Source organism: Puntigrus tetrazona, chromosome 14, assembly GCF_018831695.1.
Source record: "Puntigrus tetrazona isolate hp1 chromosome 14, ASM1883169v1, whole genome shotgun sequence".
Taxonomy (NCBI): Eukaryota; Metazoa; Chordata; class Actinopteri; order Cypriniformes; family Cyprinidae; genus Puntigrus; species Puntigrus tetrazona.
In genome coordinates this window covers 5,491,577-5,512,952 of record NC_056712.1, presented here as the reverse complement: position 1 = coordinate 5,512,952, position 21,376 = coordinate 5,491,577, and the positions used below count along the sequence as shown (strand labels likewise).

The 21,376-nt window shown below is 38.4% G+C and overlaps 1 protein-coding gene across 1 annotated transcript in view; it reads right to left on the bottom strand.

The window, feature by feature from the left end:
• The window catches only part of nexmifb (neurite extension and migration factor b), a 49,013-nt gene that overhangs the window by 7,020 nt on the left and 20,617 nt on the right, over positions 1-21,376 (bottom strand). Inside the window, 2 exon segments of the mRNA XM_043257867.1 lie at positions 2-282; positions 6,831-6,952. Of these exon segments, the coding sequence (XP_043113802.1) occupies positions 2-282; positions 6,831-6,903 (354 nt within the window). The 5' untranslated portion in view covers positions 6,904-6,952.

Below are 21,376 nucleotides of genomic sequence, written 5' to 3'. Positions count from 1 at the left end.
AGGTAAGGCCCAGGGGACTCAAGCCCTTGGCAGAACAGGGTATGAGGGATATTGTGTAGTTTGAGGACTCATCAGTCGGCTGGTCCTCTAAAGGAGTTTGTGTTGACAGTGGCTGTGGTAAGTGGTGCTCCTTTAAGGCCAATTTAGCACTGAGGCAGAACGAGCCGTCTCTCTTTGTGCTCACTGCAGCAGCTCTGGAGGATGTGTGTAAGGCAGCGTCTGCGACACCATTCAGCTTTGTGGCCACATACAGCTTTAGATTACTCTTCAGATTCTGTGAACCTAGGTAAAGAAAAACAACAATATTAACAGTTTATAATATTTTATTTTATATATATATATATAAGACACTACAATGCATGTGCATTTTTTTTGAAACAGTGGTACCTAAATAAGTACCATCAGAATTCTACTACATCATGTATGTTGATATAATTGGATATATTTTTGCAGAACAGGCTTTGGCAGAAAGTATTACATTTAAATAAAAAATGTAAAATCTATTTTTTTTTTGCAGGAAAACATTCACTGATGAATCACGCAATTTATTACCAAAGTACATAAGATGATTTTCATTCCTTTTTGAAGTCAACAGTAAATAATAAAAATAACAGAAAAAATAGCACTGTATCAGAGATAGAGTTCATACTGAGAGACTGGTTTGCTTGTTTTGACTAATTAGTCTGTAGCAGAAAAAGAAAATGTACAAACTCAAGGGAACAGTCAGACCAGCATGTTGGAAACAGTATAACCACTATTACTATATCCACCTGCCTGTTTCACCATCGTCCAAGCTGTTAAATTAAAACAGTCTGCAACGTTTAGAACGAGGCTCTTTTTTTTAAAGACCATTAAAATATATGATTTTGAGCACTGTGCTCACTTGAGCTACAAATTATTAAGATATGAAGTGTGCTTCCCAAGACTCCACTACCTGTATAGGGCAAACCTTTTTTTCTTTTAATTATACTTGTGTTTTTTTTATTTTGTATAATTATGTAAATGGTTCTTATTTGTAATTTAGAGTTTGCAAGTTTTTATGTGCTTCTACTCTTCAGAAACAGGTTTACAAAGACCTGTTTGGACCTCACAAAATGAGTACTTGTAGACGTGAACGCTCTTTAATCAAGCGCTCTTTATGCAGCAGGCACCTGTGCTATTAAAATATCCCATCTGTAGAGCTGAGAAGTATTTAAAAAAAATCTGTAACTGATTTTCATGACTTCTGAATTTGTTACCAGTTCTGGAACATCTGCATTCTTCTGACGTTGCAGACCGAACACCATATTGATAATATATCATTTGTCATGAGAATCAATGCGGTGTTCTGTATGGGCAACAAACTATGGTGCTGTGCATTGTTTCCCACCTAAAAACATCTGTTTTGTGGCATATTTTGTGGTTGAATTTCAACGACAATATGCCACCTTTATTACTTTTTCCACATACCAAAGACAGCTGTTAGATTCAATAAGCATTATTCATTTATGCTCCTCAAAAGTTCTCAATTACTTAATAGAATCTTTAAGGAGTTGTTAAATTAAACTAAAATCAGAACAAATATAACTGGAATCAATACATTCTTTAAACTTCTCATCTGTTCATCATGCAGTTGCAACTTGTAACTTTAAGGTCACATTTCTATTTTATTTATAAAGATTAACAATCTGTTAATACGGAAGATACTAAGTATGAAGCACATTTAAAAAATGACAGTGCTTTTAACTTTGAAATTGTATTAGAAACTAATTAAAAAGTAAATGCAGAACAGATCAATATAATATAATATATTTTAAAAGCTAATTGAAGCATTTAGTTCTTTAAACTTAGTTCTATTATCAGTCTGCACAAAAGTTTTTCATTACCCGGAGATTGGACTGGACTGCATATAGCGTGACCTTTTACATATAACTATATAAAATAATTAATATTAGTAATAAAAACATCATTGCAAGTTATTTATTTTTACACACACACACACACACACACACACACACATATATATATATATATATATATATATATATATATATATATATATATATATATATATATGTTATATTTAAAAATAAAAAGTATATTTTATATACATTAAAATACACCTGTGCACTACTTGCGTGAATCCTTGTCTATTATATTATTTCAGGCGATGGTTTATAACATTAATTTAGTAGACCCAAACACTACAATTATTTCTCATTCACTATAATACACATGGCATGTGGTAACATCTGAACACGCACAGCTTACATAATCACGGGCTGCAGACTTGCATGGTGCTAACTGAGCTAACCGACTGCTTCTGACTTCAAGATCACGAAAAAAAATTTTCTCTTGCAATGAAATATGAGGGACTATATCCATCAACCAGCACGTATGAAGTATAAATGAGGAATCTCTGAGGATATGCTGTGGATCAGATGCGTGAAATACTCTTCTAGGATAACGTATCGGATCAGGACTGGATCACATAAATCCACGGGGAAGTACAGCAGAGCATATGGTGTTTTGGCAGGTGTCAGTGCTCTGGTACACCGAACCTCTGCCAGACTCGCTCAGCATCCTCTGCCTTTGCTGTAGCGTCACGTCTGGGGTTAAATTACACTAGAGAAGAGGGGAAAATAGGCCCAAATGGGATTCCCGTTTACCGAAGCTCCGGCTCTTGGGTGCACATGTGGCCCAGAGCTCCACACATCTCTCAGTAACCACATTACTGTAAGAGGAGCACAGATGGTCAAATTGGATCATGAATATGATTATGAGCCAGTTTTGCTTTTCAAATATGAAAGCCACAGCCATCTTGGACATCTTTTGAGGAAGAAGAAAGGTAGTAGTCAGTGAGATGTCAACGACTCTGGCTGTCAAGGTCTACAATGACAGATTTGACGATGACACAATGTTAATTTGGGGTTAACGATCCCTTTAAAGCAGCACAAACAAAGAAAAAGAGCCTTTCTTGCAAGCTCTGATCTCGTTCTCAGCGTAACACAATATTTAGAGTCAGAGAGCACAGGTTTTTCAGCCCGCTGGGATAAAACCATATTTACTGTCTGTTACAATGAGCAATTTTGAGGACGAGCTAGTTGCTAGACTTGACAAAAGATATTCAAGAGTTTTGTTTGCACATGATATCCTCAAGGCCAGCGGTTTATTGCTTTGTTTTCAGTGTTATGACTGTGAACTAATCGATTCTTATTACTTCTGAATGGAAGGGTGGTCTCATTATTTGAACATACTGAGAGCAAACTCATTACATGTTATAGCAACTGCTCTGTGCGGGGTTTAGAGAGCTCTGGAGCTCAGACATCACTGCTAGACGTCGGCTCCATCACAGAGCATTCAACCATTATCTGCTGGTACCACTGCCATCCATAACAGATCCAGATCCACAACCCACCCGGCACAAACCACTTGATTTACCTGTGCGTGAGCGATAGCTTTATACGATAGTCTTTGCCTGTGAATTATTGGCTTCAATGGACTTGAAACACTTCAAATGTTGATAACCAGAATGTCGATAATCAGATGTTAACGTTAACTCATGTCTGTCATAGAAACAAAAAGGTGTCTGCTTTCTTTACCTTTTTATAATAATCTGTCTTAATAGTTTCTTAATCAACAAAAAGCTTATGAAGAATGTAAAGGTACTTACTAAAGCACTATATGATCGTTTTTTGGTCGTCATGGTAAAAATGAGTAGATCACAGGTCAACAGCACATTTCTAAAAAATTACAAAAAGGAAAAAAGCTGATAAAAAAAGAAAATCCTCGCTTGCTGTGCTTGATTTGAACATTGCTATTATTTACACTATAGTGCATTATTATTATTATTAATTACTAAATAAAAATACTTTTTTATTATACATTTTTTTGCTGTCACACCATAGGACACCAATTTTTATTAGTCAACTACCCCTACATAATATAAATGATATAAATATATATGTAAGTGCTTTCATAAAATATGCATGTGTGTGTATTTATATATACACAATAATTATACACATCACACACACACATATTATATAAACAAACACTTTTATTTTAGATGCAATGAATCAGCATTTATAACGTAAAATGGAAATATTTCGTTATTTTACATTCTGAAAAGGAAAATTAAAATTTGTAGTTTTTTTAAACTTCTATTTTGCCTTTAAAGCTTATATTTTATTGAGAATCACATCTGATTATAAGCATGAGAAGATGTTCAGTACGTTATGCATATTAAAGCATCCCAAATGCAGATGCAGAGTGAGTTTGTGCGGATCGTGTGTAAATGAACACAGTGCTGCGCTTCACTCTCAAACACGCAGAGCTTATTTATTTCATTCAATCGCAGTCTTTGCAATTCGTTAATTGCGCTAAGCCGTATCGCAGTTCTCATTTTATTTTGATGAATCGCGCAGCCCTATCACATCCCGCAGCTGACTAAAAACAGATTTTTACCATCTTACCGTATCCTTTCCACTCTCTCAGCTCAATGCCACACACGGGCACTTAAATGCCCGAGGTGTGGAAAACAGCGTCAGGACATCCATCAGCTCACAGACGCAAGTCCAGTGCTTAATGGTCTCTGGCATTTGTGAATGGAGGCAAAGGATCAATTTATCTGCACCGGATGTAGGTAATGAGAGCAAAAGAAACGCTGGGTGATTTATTGGTCCTCTATTAAATACACGAGTTCAATGAAGCTGCTTTTCAGTCTCTGAGAGCGGGCCTTCTTTCAGCTCTCATCTGTGTGATTGTGACAGTGTGGCCCTTTGAGCTCCGGGCCCCAATTCCCTGAACTGGAACCGAGAGGACTGCGCCTGCCGTGGCGTGACAGACCTGAGAGCCCGAGCACAGCCACTGAATCACATGAACGGCGTCTCTGACAAGCCGCTGAATATAATGCTTTTCTATTACCAAACAACATGTGCAGCGCTGCTCTTACTATAGAGGTTTGCAGGGTACGTGCACTTCAGAAGCAGAAGCCTATACTTCACGGGGTGCATGATAAATCATATTTTAGTTGGGATGTTTTGATTTATTAAGCATAATCATCTGTGATATTTGCCACGATTTACAGATTGTTACGTCACATCTCTTTCTGTTATCCTTAAGCAGAGACGTCCCTAACCAGCCAAGACTCAGATGTCACGCCTACAAGACACCCACATTCCCTTCGCTGACCGTCTGAGGCATACGGCACACCGAGCTCCCTTTCTCCATCTACTATCCTCTGTAGGGTGTTTTTATCTGTCTGCCTGGAAACAAAAGTCTTTACGAGACGCCGCGTTAATGTTGCAAGCGTGTCAGAGGATGAAACAATCACAGGATCTGTCGAGTTTGCCAGCATAGTTGCATCAAAATTCGAAAGATGTTAAACGGAGAGTTTTCTGTTAAGTTGCCCTCAAGACGTGTGATTTTTTTGGTCTTTGGTGATCCAATGCAATGGCTACTGCCACTTTGAGAATAAAAAAAAACTGTTATTTGTCTTATGAAGTGAAGCGCAGGTCTGTGCAAGAAACTGAATACTATTTAGACCATTATTACCTGTAATCCAGAACCTCAGGCCAAAGATCCAGAGAGATGTTCTGCTTTACGAACGAATCATCTTTTAAACCTTCCCCTTTTGAAGCGTCTGAGAGCATTCGCAGCTGGAGCAGCACAGATTTACAGGTTACTCAATCAAAACTCACTGTTAGACGCCTGACAGTCCCACCGACACAAAATGAGCCAAAATAGTGGCGTATCTGATCCTGTGATGAATGAACTGATTCAGTGCTCAAGTTCCTCTAACACTCACTGAACTGAGGAAACGGTTCGACTTTTTAATATGAGCTTGTGTGAACAGAGCCCTTGAATGTATTTGCTAAATGAATGTTTTCATGGTTTTTCATTGTTTATCTAAAAGAGTTTAACTAGCTTAAAGGGTTAGTTCACTCAAAAATGAAAACTAGCCTGTGATTTACTCACCCTCGAGGCATCCTAGGTGTATATATGCAGTGGGTGGGTGTTTTTGTCCAAAAGACGTCAATTAAAGCGTGCGCATCCATAACAAAATGTGTCTCATATGACTCAAGGGGGTGAAAAAAGCCTCCTAATTCAATGCATTTTTGTAAGAGAAAGAGAACAAAACTAAACGCCGGTCATGAATTAGAAGTACAAACGGAGGAATTGTAAACAAATTTCGATTTCGAAGCCAAGAGGAGAATGGTTTTCCTTTGCTTTGCACTGCAGAAGAAAGTCATATACACTCAGGATGCCTCGAGGGTGAGTAAATCACAGGCTAATTTTCATTTTTAGGTGAGCTAACCCTTTATTGATTTTTTTATGCCTTTGACATGTAAAACATCCACATTTCACATTATTATTGGGTTTTTTTAATAGTTTAATTGCGTATGCTACATTATAGCATGCTTACAAAAAACGAGTACACTGAATCAGTTAATTGTAACGAACTCTGAAAGAATCAGTTCACAGAAAAGAATCAGATTGCCCCATTTGCCTCTGGATTACAGGTAAATAATGTTCAGCTGATATGCTTTTTTTATTCTCAAAGACGGGCAGCTGATGACTTGTATTTTATGAATCTACAACGACTGCAGTTTCAGCTAATGTTTAACATTCACATCTTGGATGGCCCGAGGGTGTAGTAACAGCAAATTTTTGGAGTCCAATATATTCTCTAATAGTTTGGTTTGAAGCTCTGAGTAAAAACAACGAAAAAGCATTTCAGATAAGAAGGAAAAAACAAAACCTATGGCTGGTCTATTTACTTAAAGTTGCAACATGAACATAACCAAACCAAAGGGACATGGGATTTTATGGCTGGTGTTAATTCTTACCCGTCTGGTCCAGTTCATCGGTTTGTGTTGAGCCCAAAGCCTGCGAGATGATCCGGGCCTGTTTGCTGTCCATCAATGGGAGTGTGTCCTGCTCAAGTGGTGCTTCATTATATCACTTCTGCCTACACACACAAACAAACACATCAGACAATTTATCTGTTAGTAAATAATGCTCCTCTGGGTCTACATTTCCTCCAAACGGTCATTTCTGGGTTCACCGTAAATGAGAAGCCATTTCTGCAGAACGGATCAAGGACTACTGCTTTCTCTTTTGAACTAATTGTAACCAAGACATTTACAGTTTGAAGTCAAAAGCTGCAAGGCAAGACGTAAGTAAAGTACCAGAGCTTGCATCGCCACGGCAACTGCATGCAACAATCTACTATTTTAGGCTCAATTTAACACCCATAGTACAGTTGTTAACCCCTGGAAACTTTGTATGTATATATAGCGCTCACCGTATTTGTTTATGGTAATTACTTCAAGCCGTCACGATTTATTCACTGCAGGCAAAAGGAATGACTTCTGAGACTGAAGCAACTCGCATGAACAATGTTAAGTGGAGTAATAACATTTTATGGCACAGAACGATGGTGTTAATCGCTGCTATAACGTAAAAGAATCATGACATATAAGTAGTGTCAAAAATCACACACAGAAATGGAGCAGATCTGATCAACAACATGCCTGCTGTATATGACTAGGCCTAGATAGGCAGCATCCTTACTATACTGAACATCTGCGATTAGGAATACACTACATAGGCAACAACTTGGACCGCTACATCAAGAGCTCTTGAAGCAAACAAACATGCTCTGAGCTGGGAAAAAGACTATTTACTTAACATCTTTATGAGAGATTGAACCCATAATCACCCAACAAAGCATTATGAATCAGTTTAATATAAATCTATACACTGTATGGGCTTTTGACGACAGCAAATATTTCATGTCGAGATAACAGCTAAATACGAGTGTTAGTTTTGCCCTCAATTGTCTCCTCAAACACTGATATTGAAAAAAAGTCACAAAGCAAATCACGTGTTTCTCTAAAATCATATTTGAGGTTCTGAGCTGAGATGAGAGATATGACCAAAACCTCATTTTGTCATGCGAGTCATTTTATTTAATGATGATGATGCACAGTCCCGAGGCAGCTGTAAAAAAATGTCCAAAAATGATTTCATTCAAAAAATGTAGAATTATTGAAGTAAAACAATTGAAAGTGGGGTGGGGACTCATGAGTTTTTTGCTATTAAAATGCGAGATGCATCTTTCATAAGCTGAACTTATTTAAACTTAATTGCTGTGTTTTTGAACAGCAAATGTCATCCGCGAAACACTGCAAGAGATTTCATCCAGAAAAAGCATGGAAAGTAGCGCAGCTGAATGGATAAAAACAACTTCTTTTTGAATGGCCCCTATTTTTAATTCCCTGTTATTTAGGAGAGATAGCATGCGATTTGGCATGTTTGGCCAAAAAACGTTTAGGATTATCAGTAACGAGGTTAAAATCACACCGACCTGTGGCTCCCATAAGAGCGTATATGGTCACTGGACATCCTCGTGCTAGCTTCACGTCGACTTTAGATTTAGCATGTAGTCTTCATGTCCGGAGCTCACCTGTGATTCCCAGGCAGCTTGAGGAACAGAGCTAATTTGCCCTTAAAAAAAGACAGACAGATCTCTAAAAACAGAAGCCTGCATTAGCGCTTGGACTGTGTTAGCTGGCACCAGAAACTGCCTGAAGCGTCTGAGATGGAAAAACACGCAGTTGAGCTCCTGTTGAATTAAATGTCAGCTCACGGGTGCTGATTGTACTAAATATCTCTGCCGTATGCGTTTAAGAATAAACCGCGTTGAAGTCGTCTCTATCTCAGAACAGAGTTCATTCTGCAGAACCGAGGTCTCTTTACATACAGCTTTTATTAGACTTTAGTAATGAACGGGATAGATGTGAAGGTTCAGTGAGATGCAGTATTGTTATATGCAATGGTGTATTGTAATATTGCGTACATATTGGCTTCATTTATGAAACAAAAAAAGGTTTCTGATAGCTTCTTACAACGTTTGAAGGAGATGGTCCCATTTTAAATGCTAATGAGCAAACAATGCACTCTTGTATAATGAATAAAGCCGTCTGTGATATATAATGAATGTCTTTTTATTTTGCTGTGGAGTTTCTGGTAAGAAAGTGTCATTAGCCTAGCGCTGAAATCTCATGACATACGAAAGAGCGAAGACTAAGAAATGTTTACAGCACGTGACTTAAGCTTTAGTTGGAGATGGTAACCGTTAACCGTAGATCGTCTCAAAGCTCATATTCTGACTAAACCGAACTGAATTATACAATAAGGGCCAGGGTTACTAACAGCTCATGCCAGGATTTACTGAAGACATGTTGTGAACAAAAGGCTATATTGAGTGACTGCGAATGTCTCCTCGTTCCTCACCAGAAGCCCTATATGTAAGCAGGTTGACCCAAGAATCATCATAATAATAATACACCGTCCACACACACACACACCTCTGCACATATTTCTCCAAATCTGAAATCTTCTGCCCACAGGAAAGCCCAATCACAAAAGAGATCCTCCATAACAATTCTTTCTTCTCCACGGCAATGAGAGTAATTGGAAAGCAGACCAGTAATTAATAATATTTCCTTTTGAGAACAGATGCCTCACGCCGCTCTCAGATCTGCGCCAACATACCTGCGATAATATTTTAAACGGCATTTGCATATACTTTCTGACTCATACACAAGCAGACCAACCTTCACATTTGGATTTAATTCATCCGTACATCACTTTGCTCTTTCTTTTTCACTATAAAGAGGCATTAGACATTTGATAAATCACAAGAAACCACAGCCGCCAAACTATGAGCGAAGGCTGTTGGCAGAAAAAATGTTTTTATGACGTAACAGAAAATATTATTTTGCGTAAAAGACAGTTAGCACTGACTCACAATCCCCTGGTTTATACCTAGTCTTAAACCTAGTCCTAGACTAAATGTAAGAGACTTTTCATTTTAAGTGAAAAGTACTTACAGTTAATTATAGCATTTCAAAGTATTTATATCACATTGCAGCTAATTTAGCTGTTGTTTGTGGCAAAATAAATGTGTCAGTTCTGACCAACAATAATTACAATTTCTTTGTTTGTCTAAAGAAATATACTTATTATAATAAAACATCTTTATATGATATGGTCTGTGTACTTTTATGGTAGAAATATAGTCTAAAGCAAAACAATATCAGTTCAACTAAGACAAAAATATACTATATTTTGAACATAAAAAGATTTGGACAAAAGATGTAATATTACATTCGCTCTGTGGCAGCTTTTTAAAAAAATACACTGGACACAGAGTTATTCCCATGAGATTGTGTTTCTTGTCTCAATCCTTCACATCAGTATGAATGGAAGTCAATGGAAGAAAAAGTTCAGTTTGAGTGACCTTTGACCCTGATCAGCTGGTTCAGGTGAAGAGCTGAACTCTCCTAAAGATCTACCACATCTTTCTCAGAAATGTGTCTGTCTTGAAGAGTCAAATAAATATCCATACACGTTCAACCCATCGTATGGTAAACATTCGACAATCAGTAAAAAGATCTGCATTATCATCTCAGCGATGCTCAGGATGCTGCGGATCTGTGTCATCACTGAAGTTTATCCTTTGCGTGCATCTTTTAAAACCATGCCATTTAAATCTCTCAGATAATTTAAGCCATCCGAGCGCAAACATGCTGTTTTTTGTGGTTTATCGTGCTTAAAACGCCATATTGGTGAGTGAAGGTGAGCACTTGGAATAGATCAGGTGTGTATCATTATCTGGGCTCAGCAGCCTAATACGTTTGTGCTGCTGTTTGTCATTAATGCTATTCAAACAACAAAAGACTTTGATTTTCACTTTGATTTGAGTGCGTTTAATTCATCCAGTGCAGATGGCGCAGTGTATAATTTTTACGATTCGATTGTATAATTTATGTATTATTTCATCGTTTTGTTAGCCTAGAGCTATGCTAAAACGTATTGTTTGTTCCGATATGACTTCTCGTTTGTCTTCAGCAAACTTGAGAATGGCTTACTTTTAACTGTACAATAGTTATAGTATTCATTTTTGTAACAAAAGAAAACCCCCCTGATATCGATTGCTACTGTGGAATAAACGTACTTGTATTGAGATATCCGATGTGGGTCATCCCACCCCTACACTAGAGCTTCTATTCTAAAACAGATAATAAATGAATGTGAACGTCTGAGCAGAAAAGCTGTTGTGGTGTTGTTTGCTGTGGATCTGAGAGCTGGAGGCAGGCTTGAATTAACCATCTGTTCTCATACACCTCTCATTATTCCTCTGCTGACACACTGCCTCTACACACAACACGCATCTTAAAGCTCTTCTCGGTGGAATCAGTCCATTTTTAAGGGTTTGAGAACTAAACGGTAGATTTTCCTCCACATTTCCATGCTGAGAAATGGCCGACAGGTTAGTTGCTGTGTTACTGCATAGGGTTGACGTTCCTTTTCAGGGAAAGAGAGAGAGGACGTTTTTAGGATCATTGTGTTTTTTAAAACTTTGGACATGATAGGCATATTTCTACTAACATTTTTAATATCATATTGCGAGAAATCTCATTAAATAAACACATAACATGTCCTTTTTATATATGGCTTTTGCGTTGATTTAAATGGAATTAAACTGTTATGAATAAAAAAATACTGTTGTGATCCTATTGTAGTAAAAATTAAATATATATAGGAAAATATCTGGACACAATACAGTAATCCAAGCATGCATGGTTATTAAAAAAGTAATTTTTGATTATATATAGCATGTCACACTTCATCCCTGGAATAAAAAAGCACCTGTATACTTTTAATGTTTGTATATGACATTATTGATGTCATAATTTAGTTAACAAATTTTCAGCTAAATTCGTTTCTTTAAATGTAGCTAAAATAAACCGCTTACTTAATAAAATGCAGTAGCGTTTTTTGTGGGTGCACATACTAACAATAGCTTTAAGATGCAAACATACCCAGAGAGCAGCAGCGCTTGCTGAATGGTGCCAGCGCTCAGATCCGTGTTTGTCTGTTTAGTTGTTGTGCGGATCAGATTGTTCTTCACGTCTCCTATAAAAAGCCTCTAGCTTCACAGAGATTGCCGCTCAACAGATTTCTCCGGCTGAAGCGACACCTCGGGGGCCGACGCGCTCGTATCGAGCAGATTGGCTGATTTCAGCGACTGGTCATCGTCCTCTCGCTCTCTCTGCTGAGGAGATCCAGTGAGGTGTTAAAAGTTGATTAGGTGTCTAAAGGTCATATTGCCGAAGCTGTCACTATCCCGGAGGACTGCAGTCACAGACTTAATGAGCCAAATCCTGCTGTATTTACTTAATGGAGGCCCGGAGTCGAACCGCTGTAGCAACAAATGCACTAATTGACAAAAACCACAGCTAGAAAGATTATTGACAGGAAACGGCTAGTAGAGCAAGGATGCTGCGCCCGTGTGACGAAAGGTCAGCTCTCTGGAACGCAGTCGTCATACAGACGACCCTCGTGTTTGATTGAGGGAATGTACATGAGCGGAGGGGAAGTTAAACAGTAGTCTGCGGTGTTGTGTCACACACACACACACACACACACACACACAGCAGCGCTGCTTTCTTTTAATCAAATGTTTCGACTGTGGCTCAAATAAGAGCTGTGTCAAATGTCAAATTGCTACAATATTTTATAATCAAAAAGTTTCTTGAGAAAGCATCTGAGCAAAGGTGTTCATCTCTTACGCACACACACACAAATGGGAATGATGGGAAACGGCTCTTTTTGGTACGGTGCCTAAACAAAACCTCGCAGGAACCTTGTGCGTTGTACATAAAATCTGGAACATGTGCTAGATATATAGCTTTGTATGTATTTAATAGAAAATGAGACTTTAGCGTAGAGACTAATTCTCATGATTAACTAGTTGTTTATTAGCATGCATATTACTAGCATACTGGCTATTTATGAGTATTTATAAATCATTCCTAATCTTACCACCTTACTATTAATAAGCAGCAAAGTAGGGGTTTATTGAGGCAAATGTCTTTATATATTTATTTTTTTAATGAAACAATCTGCTGATTATTTTTTGGTTGTTTTTGTTGTTGTTTGTTCATTATTTCTTTAACGAGGGACAACACACATAAATAATACATGTGAAATGGGTCAAATTTAGCCAAAATGGCGTATTTTCCTCCATAGTCCCTTGGCAGGTTGATGTTAAGGACAGTGCGTTCTTAGGAAATCTTTTCGAATGGTCATGAAGGTTGGGGAGAGTTCATTAAATTTTAGCTTTGTTTTAGGTAACAGTGAGGTCCTAGCTACTGTTGCTCACAGATTCAGAGACTGAATTAACCATGCAACGTGTTGAAGAGAAGCGTGCTGTTAATTTCCTTGGTGACGGAACAAAAAAAACGCACATAAAAGATATAAAGCTTGAAGGTGAGATGCATCTGGAGACAAGAATATCACAGAGACTTAAGGTGGGCTCTCAAATGGCGATGCAAAGCATCGATGGCCTCTAAGAACCCTTGCTTAGCATCTGCACTGCAATCCCGGACTCTTGGTTAAAATGTAAAAGCACGGGTTTAAAAAGCTCTGCTATTGTTTTGGGGTGCAATTATCAAATCTAAAGCGCACTTTATTTCACTCGGCTGTGTTTCAGTTTTATGCCAGACCGTATAGATTAGACAATAACTCATTATGCCAATTAGGCTCAGATAAGTAAGACAGAGCAGGCAGCAGTGTTCGGCGTGTGAAATCACTGGTGTTGTGCTCGGGTCATCGACTTCAGCGCGAGGAGGAATCCGTCTGTCTGCAGCGGTAACAAATAAAATACAACCAATGTTCAGCTAACATCCATGTTCTCCAGGGATCTTTCTCGTATCAGGTCTGAAAGCCTCTGACAGCGCTCTGAAAAAAACATGTCAATTTCTTAAGCGTCAAGTGTCCCGGTCAGCTCTGCTCATAATTGTCCATCAGGCCTGAGACTCGAATCTATCATCTTGTCTCAAGAGACAAAGATTCTTCATTACTCTGGTGCTCTTTTCTCCAGTGACTTTTGATCTGGCAGAATCCTTGACTAATTCAGCCTTTTGTTATGTATCTGCTTGACTGATGCATCACGGTCCAGAAGTACATTCTCATTCTGTCTTGGTCAGTCTTTACCTTTTATCTTTTTAGCTGCTCTGTTGCTCGAAGCGTTTAAGAATCCATTTCAGAAGAGAAAATTATTACTGGAAGAGGCAAAAAGAAAGCCGTTTGTGTGATCTGCAGCAAAACGTAAACGCAAACGCTCCGCCGACATTTGAACATCTTAACATCAGCCGTGTTAGTAACAGACCTCAGCGTTTGACGGCGTAATAGCCTTTGCATCCATTAAAATGAATTAGCGTTGCATCGTAAGTTGCGTCACACTTCGCAACGCAACAAAACGACCTTCAAATTGTCAATTTGTCACATCTAGCACAATATTTAAATTACTTTTAGCATTCTATTAATACATAATGACAAGTAATTTCCTTGCTTTATCAACATAAATTGATTCCAACGGAAAGTGCGATTTAACTTTTAACTGCCTTTGACTTCTGTGTTTTGAGTTTTAACACACATTCACAAAGGGCTATAAACTGTATACAGATTCCATTCCAAATCAAACCAGCTTCTCTTCGTTAAGCATATTTTATCAAAAAACCCATGCAAATGTAATCAAAGGTTGGCGATTAAATCTGAATAAAAATGCGTATTTATTTAAATATACAAACAAAAACGTGGACACCTTTTGCTTTGGTGAAAATATTTTGATAAATCTGAACGTAAAATGATGTGTGCATTTATATGTCTCTATATGCATCTATACTTCCTTGATTTGTTAGACATAATAACTAATATCGTGGATGAAAATGAAATGTTCACGCATTGCTTGGCTACCTACTACGCTTCTATATTTATAATAACTTAAGAAGAAACAGATAAAGAGAGGTGAAGAAACCGTTGATTGTCATGAAAGGTAAATAAAATGTGTTATCCTATAAAAAAACAGTAATTAATGCTTAATCTTGGCATTTGCAATCTGTGGCTCTTTCAATCAGAGCTCTGTACTTATTAACACACATATTAGAGTTGCTAATTAAAGAAATTTCATTTTATTAAACCCTGGTGAAAACCCCACGTGTGTCGGAGGAGCTCTGTCTGCAGCCTGCCAATTAGAGGGAATTTTATTGGAGCTCGCCGCATCTGAAGTGTGACCGGAATAACAACAATTCTCCAAATGGCATATTTCATCCCGTGGCACGGGGTCCAGAAAGCAGCCGAGGAAAATTTGGTGCAAGGAGGCTCCCTGGCAACGCTGGAGCCAGAAACGGATGAGTGACACGCTCTCTCATATCTGCACTCCGGGGAAATAACCCCGTAATCCAGCATGCACTATTACATTGACAGGCAATAGGCTTCATCCTGCAGGGATATGAAAGATTCAGATAGGAGGGGAAGTCGGAGTGACGCCGCACTGAAGTCACGAGTCGAGGAGCTCCGAGGACGTCTGTCGCCTCGGTGTTTACCTGCTGCCGCTGACACGGCCCTCCAACCCTCGCCGCGCTTCAAACGCTCCGCTCCTGGCTTTCCTCGTTATCTTTTGAACTCTTCGCAAGTGACAAGGACAAAGCGGAAAAGGTATGGCTGGTGCGTGGGCAGCCCTGCCAGTCTGTCTCCAGCAGGCCACTCCACAATCAGCCCGACATCACACTTCAGAGAAACGCATGATCGCGAACAAAAATTGTGCTGCCCGACTGCTAATTTCTTTGGAACACAATTTAAGAAATTTTAGATAAAAACTAGGGGCTTGTGACTGTCCCAGTGGTGAACGCTGTCAAGCAGTGGTCGGCCGATATATCGGCAAGACTGATTTATCGGACGATATTTGGCACTCTTCAGAAATCGGCGTCGGCCAAAACTATTTTTCTGTTTGACGGAGCTGAGAAAGGAGGCGGCTGAACACACAGTGCTCACGTTCTCCCTCGTGTTCGCCGCCGTCATTCAGAACAATTAAAATGTTTACAAAGAAGTATTATAACGATCGCTTTTGTATATTATCAGTAATAGTTATATACTATATATATATACTTATAACAGATATATAACTAATGCACTTAAATTCACAAAACTCACAAACTTAGTGGAATCTGGCTGAGATCTTGTGAAGTGTGTGTGTGTGTGTATCCTGATCGTGTGTGATGCTTTCCAAGATATCGGCTTGATGCTGGTCAATCACTACAGAAAAGTATGAAAAACATCTTCCATCAGTGGTTCAATCCGAATGTTACGAAATGACAAGATTACTTTTGTACACAAAAAAAGACTTTTTCAATGATTCATCTCCGTGTCTATCACTGTAGCACCATTTTGGTGATAATCTACTGAAGTATGAGTATCTAGTTTGTATATATACACCAACAACAATACAACACAACAATACAACACAAAATTCACATCACACAAATTCACTGTCACAGAAAAATACTAGGGGAAGGAGCCTCAAAGGGACACCCGAGTGCCTAAAGTGTGCGCTTTACTACCTCCGAGTGTAATAAGTACTCTTACAAGGTTTCGTGAGTTAAAGTTCAAGCTCATTTTCGCTTGCGATACACAAAGGGAGCCGATGTCGTAACCCGCAGGAATTACTCTGATAACGCATAACCATTCGTTCAACCGCAGCTAAAAGGATGATTTGAGTCACTCTGCACCTCAAATAGCACATTTCTGCACGGAAACATCAAACGTAAATATATATTAGTGGCGTAACATCAACACGAGCTGCTTTTCAAGCCCCTGAAGTGGTTTTCCCCATAGCCTCCTATTGTAAGTGCATTTCTGTAAACAATTTTTATTTGTTTTTACAAACTGCGAGTGGAAACTATTTTCTGTGGTAATTGATAGCGTGTCACAGATGTTGCCGGGTGAGTTTAATTTGTTTTGAACCCGGAGCATTCCTTTAAGAAACATGTTTTTAAAATGTCAGGCTGACGCATCACGCATTGTGGCGCATATCCTGGTCTGACATTAATTAACTGCACTTAGCAATGAGGGAAATCAGGCCTTTGCATGTTATGTTGTGTGAAACAACCCACTCACAACACCGGCTTTTCATTCGGGTCCAAGGGTGGCCATTTCTTCCTCCAGCTCCAGTTAAATCACTCAATGGAAAGGGCGCTCGGTGCACGAAATGCGCTGCTAAGCTGTCCCTGCACAGTTTGATATTATATTAGCATTACAAAGGTTTTCCCACCATCTGTGACACACAGCCAGGGGAAGGGGGAAGATTGTTGGCTTTTCATAGGCAGAAAATTGTTGTTTCCTCAAGAATGTGACACGGGATTGATAGGAACGGGAAGAGCACGAATCTTTACACCGCGGAGGAGCTGGTTACAGCAGCACGCAACTATTGCGACATGCTTTAATTCCCAGAAAGCAACCAGGGGGCAGATAATCAGGCCGAGCTGGCACACGTAAAATCATTGAAGACAATTAACAATTGAAAAGCGGCATTTCTCACATAGCGTGAGCATGCGTGTGTTACGGATAGGGAGGTGAGCTCCACTTGGCGCTGGTTCTCCGTGCAGAAGAATAGACTTGGCACCTCCGAATGCATCTCCACTACGGCCCGTTGTCACTCGCCTCTGGTCTCCTGCCAGTCGCCTACTTGTCGGAGCGAGATTTGCCACAAAGAAGCTGGCAGGCCTGGGAAACACTGCTGATGGAGCACGATAATGCAGGCCTTGCCTTCGGATACTTGGATGGCATCAGAGAGCAGCCTGAGTCAAAAACAGGCTTTACTGTGCCACGCAGGCGAAATCTGCCGCAGGACATTTCGTGAGCGCGGGGTTTCCAGTGTTTATGGGGGATTGTGCCGGCTCCTCTTTTTTTAAACTGAATCACTCTTACCATGTGTGATTCAGAGACGCTAATTATTACTATTGTTAGCCAAGTAATAATTGCCAATGCACCAGATTTCTCATAAATTTCAGAATTGATCGTTCGGAATAAATACTACACATAAAAAGCCAATTATTCTGTATTATTTAGAACAATAATTAAAAAAATTATTTACAGTGGCTGTGTATCGTATATACATTTTTTAAACATATAAACAGCATTTTACAAATATATGCATGCACGTGTTTGCATATATATAATATATAAACACATTACCGATAAATTACGTTTATGCGTTTGACATCGCTAATAATTTCCATGACTTTACTCAGTAGATGTTTTTTCACAGCGCCTGTTTATAACATGCTAAAGCATTTAAATAAGACAAAATATTGTCTGTTTTTCTCTGTTATGATAAAAACAATCATTTCAATCTAAGTCGGAGCACTTCCTATTTTTGAACAAATCATTTGAGTCAGTGATTCAATAATCCATAAAAACAGACACTATTTTAAATCAGCCTTTTTGAATGAATCGACTGAATGAATGATTCATTGAATCATTGCGCAACCTACTGGCTGTTTTAGCGTCATGCTAATTCATCCATGACAGACTTAAACCAAGCAAGCCACAAAACACACTCAGCAAAGACTGTTCAACATTTTTCAAAGCTTTGTCAATGAAAGCTGTTAGTATTCTTTTGATTATATTCATTTACGTAACTTCTTTGGCTGACGAAACAAATGAAAGCTAGTCTTGAACACAGAAGGGTGCATCTCTTTCAGGAAGTCGTGGTCTAGATGCTCCACTGAGGAGCTGAAGAGGCGGTTCCTCAACGGTGTGTCGTAAACGGCAGACTAGAGGAGCATGGATGCACTTGAGACGGAGCACACATCGTGTATGAGTCCATCTCCTGAGTCACAGACACCCAAGCAACAGCCAGGTCACTCTCCAACATGTCCTGGTTTCTTCTCAAACACAAACACCCTTAATCAAATCAATCCAAAAGAGGAATGAGATCATTTTATTCAAGTATAAAAGTCAAAGTCTCAACATAAACTCTTTTATTAAGCTGAAAAAATCTGCACAACGCAGTTGTTTTGGATGCAACATTTCCAGATATTACCACAACAAATGAGATCTCATGACTATCGGGCTATCAATTTTTAGTTAATTACACTAAAACGATTTCATATTTAGTCTTAGTATGACATCACCGCAAAAGATCAATGACTGTTTCTACAAGCCCCGCCCACGATTTGCAAAATGCAGTAGAAGGAGAGTAAATACGAGAGAGATGCCAACGAAACCACAGAAACCCTCCAAGGATTACAAGACGCTGTGCAGAGCCAAGCTGCGAAAATACACACTTTGCATTGCCTTCCTTTTAATTACATTAGGAAGATTAGGAAGAGTAGAGTAGAAGTTCCAGATCATGTCATGTGTCCACTATTCAGCTTCATTTTTTTTTTAAGAAGGTTTTTTAGAGAGACTGAAAAAATATATATATGATGCAATGCCAGTTATACTGGATCTGACAACAACACGCTGTGCCTTTAATGCTTTGTTAGTTACTGATAGCGAGTGATATTTAGTACTATATTGAGTGTACTTTAGCATATACATAGTACTTATATTTAAGTTTGAATAAAAAAGTGCCCATCTATTATTTTAATTTGCAAACTGTAAGCATATCAATAGCACTGGCTGTACTTTTTATGATTATTGTTATTAGTTTTTCAATAAGAGGGGTAAGTAGTCTGTTACTTTTAGATTATGTTTCGATGTAAAAAAAACAAAACAGTTCACTATCGTTAAATAACAACCAATGTAATTATTTTTTTTAATATTTCAATAGAAAATTACATTAGATATAGTAGTTGACAATTAAAAACTGAACTGTGTCCTATGGCCTGACTAAACCTCTCATGATTAACATATGACTTATGAACACATAATAACTATCTTTCTTGTCTGTCTTAAGGTAGCATATATGTCCGAGATTATACTACACATAAATGAGAAATAAAACGGCAACGTTACTCCGAGCGATGTGCCTATACAGATACAGGCTTTCAGTGCAGGAAGCTCAACTAATGAAAATCAATGAGAGCTTTTTGGGCTTCTCAACCACTGCAGCACAACAGATCAATGCATGCGGTTTACAACGATACTGTACCACGCTGAAAAACACCTCATTTCACAAGCTTTAATACGGAAACTCCATCTAAAATATTGCATTGTTAAATATCAAGCCTCTGAATATGAAAGCAAGCTGGTGAACAATTGCTTCTTATCGGTTCAAATGCAAAACAGGTGGTTTAACGGCAGCATTCAGCGTACTGTGAATCTACTGTAATTTAATCCACCGAGTCTGTACATGTGCGTGAAGAATAAAGAGATAAATAGAGCATGTGAATGTGTGCGTGTGAAGCGGAGAGACGTGTGAATGGAGGGGGATTGATCCAAGCCTTCTCTTCTCCTTCTGTGCTCCACACACAGCATCATTAGCCACGTCTACACGCAGAAATCAGCATTACCCTCGTCTGATGCACATTCAGTGATCTTTCATCAAGCAGTTGTTCAGATGAGCATGTATCTTAAAGTGCTATTACTTCACTTCCAAGTCAATACTCAATAATAAAGTCGCCGAGATCTCGCTCAGTTCAGCGCTCCTGCAAACGCGCTGTGTTCATAAACGGGGAAATGCAATCATGTGACAAGATATCCGTGGAAATGCAGTTGGCTTATGTTAAAGGGACAGTCCACCCCAAAAAAAACATCATTTTCTCACCATGATGTCATTTCAAAGCTGTATGACTTTCTTACTTAAAAGGTTCATTACTAAACATTGGGTATCAACGCTAGTAAACATGAAGTAAGAATAACCAGTACTTTTACAGCATTTCTTAATATTAGTTAATGGTAATTTCAGCATTTACTAATGCATTATTAAAAAATAAAAATATCAACAATGTACAGTATGTCTATAAAGCAATTTCAGCATTCGCTAATACACTATTCAAATCAAAGCTGTATCTGTTAATATTTTTACTTGACCTGCATGAGCTAACATTGACTGACTATGAGCAAACGCATGTTTCTCTTCAAAAATAAACTAAACAAATGTATTGTTCATTGGTAGTTAATGTTAGCTAATGCATATATTTTACATTCTATGGAAATTGTTGGTAAAACAATTAAAAATAATTAAATAATTATAAAAATAATTGGTAAAGCATTGATTGAAAACAAAAATTCCAGTGACAGAAAGAAAACGCAGCGGACCATCTGAACATTTATGATGAGCAGTACATCAGTATATTAGAATGATGAAAATACAGCTTTGATCACTGCAATAAATTACATTTTAACATATATTCAATATATTTCACAATGTTGCTGTTTCATGTTATCACATGAAACCTTGCTGAAACATAAGGCTATATATATAGGCTGTATGTTTTTATAATAGTTCATGTGTAATCATACAGAGAGAGAGAGAGAGAGAGAGAGAGAGAGAGAGAGAGAGAGAGAGAGAGAGAGAGAGAGAGAGAGAGAA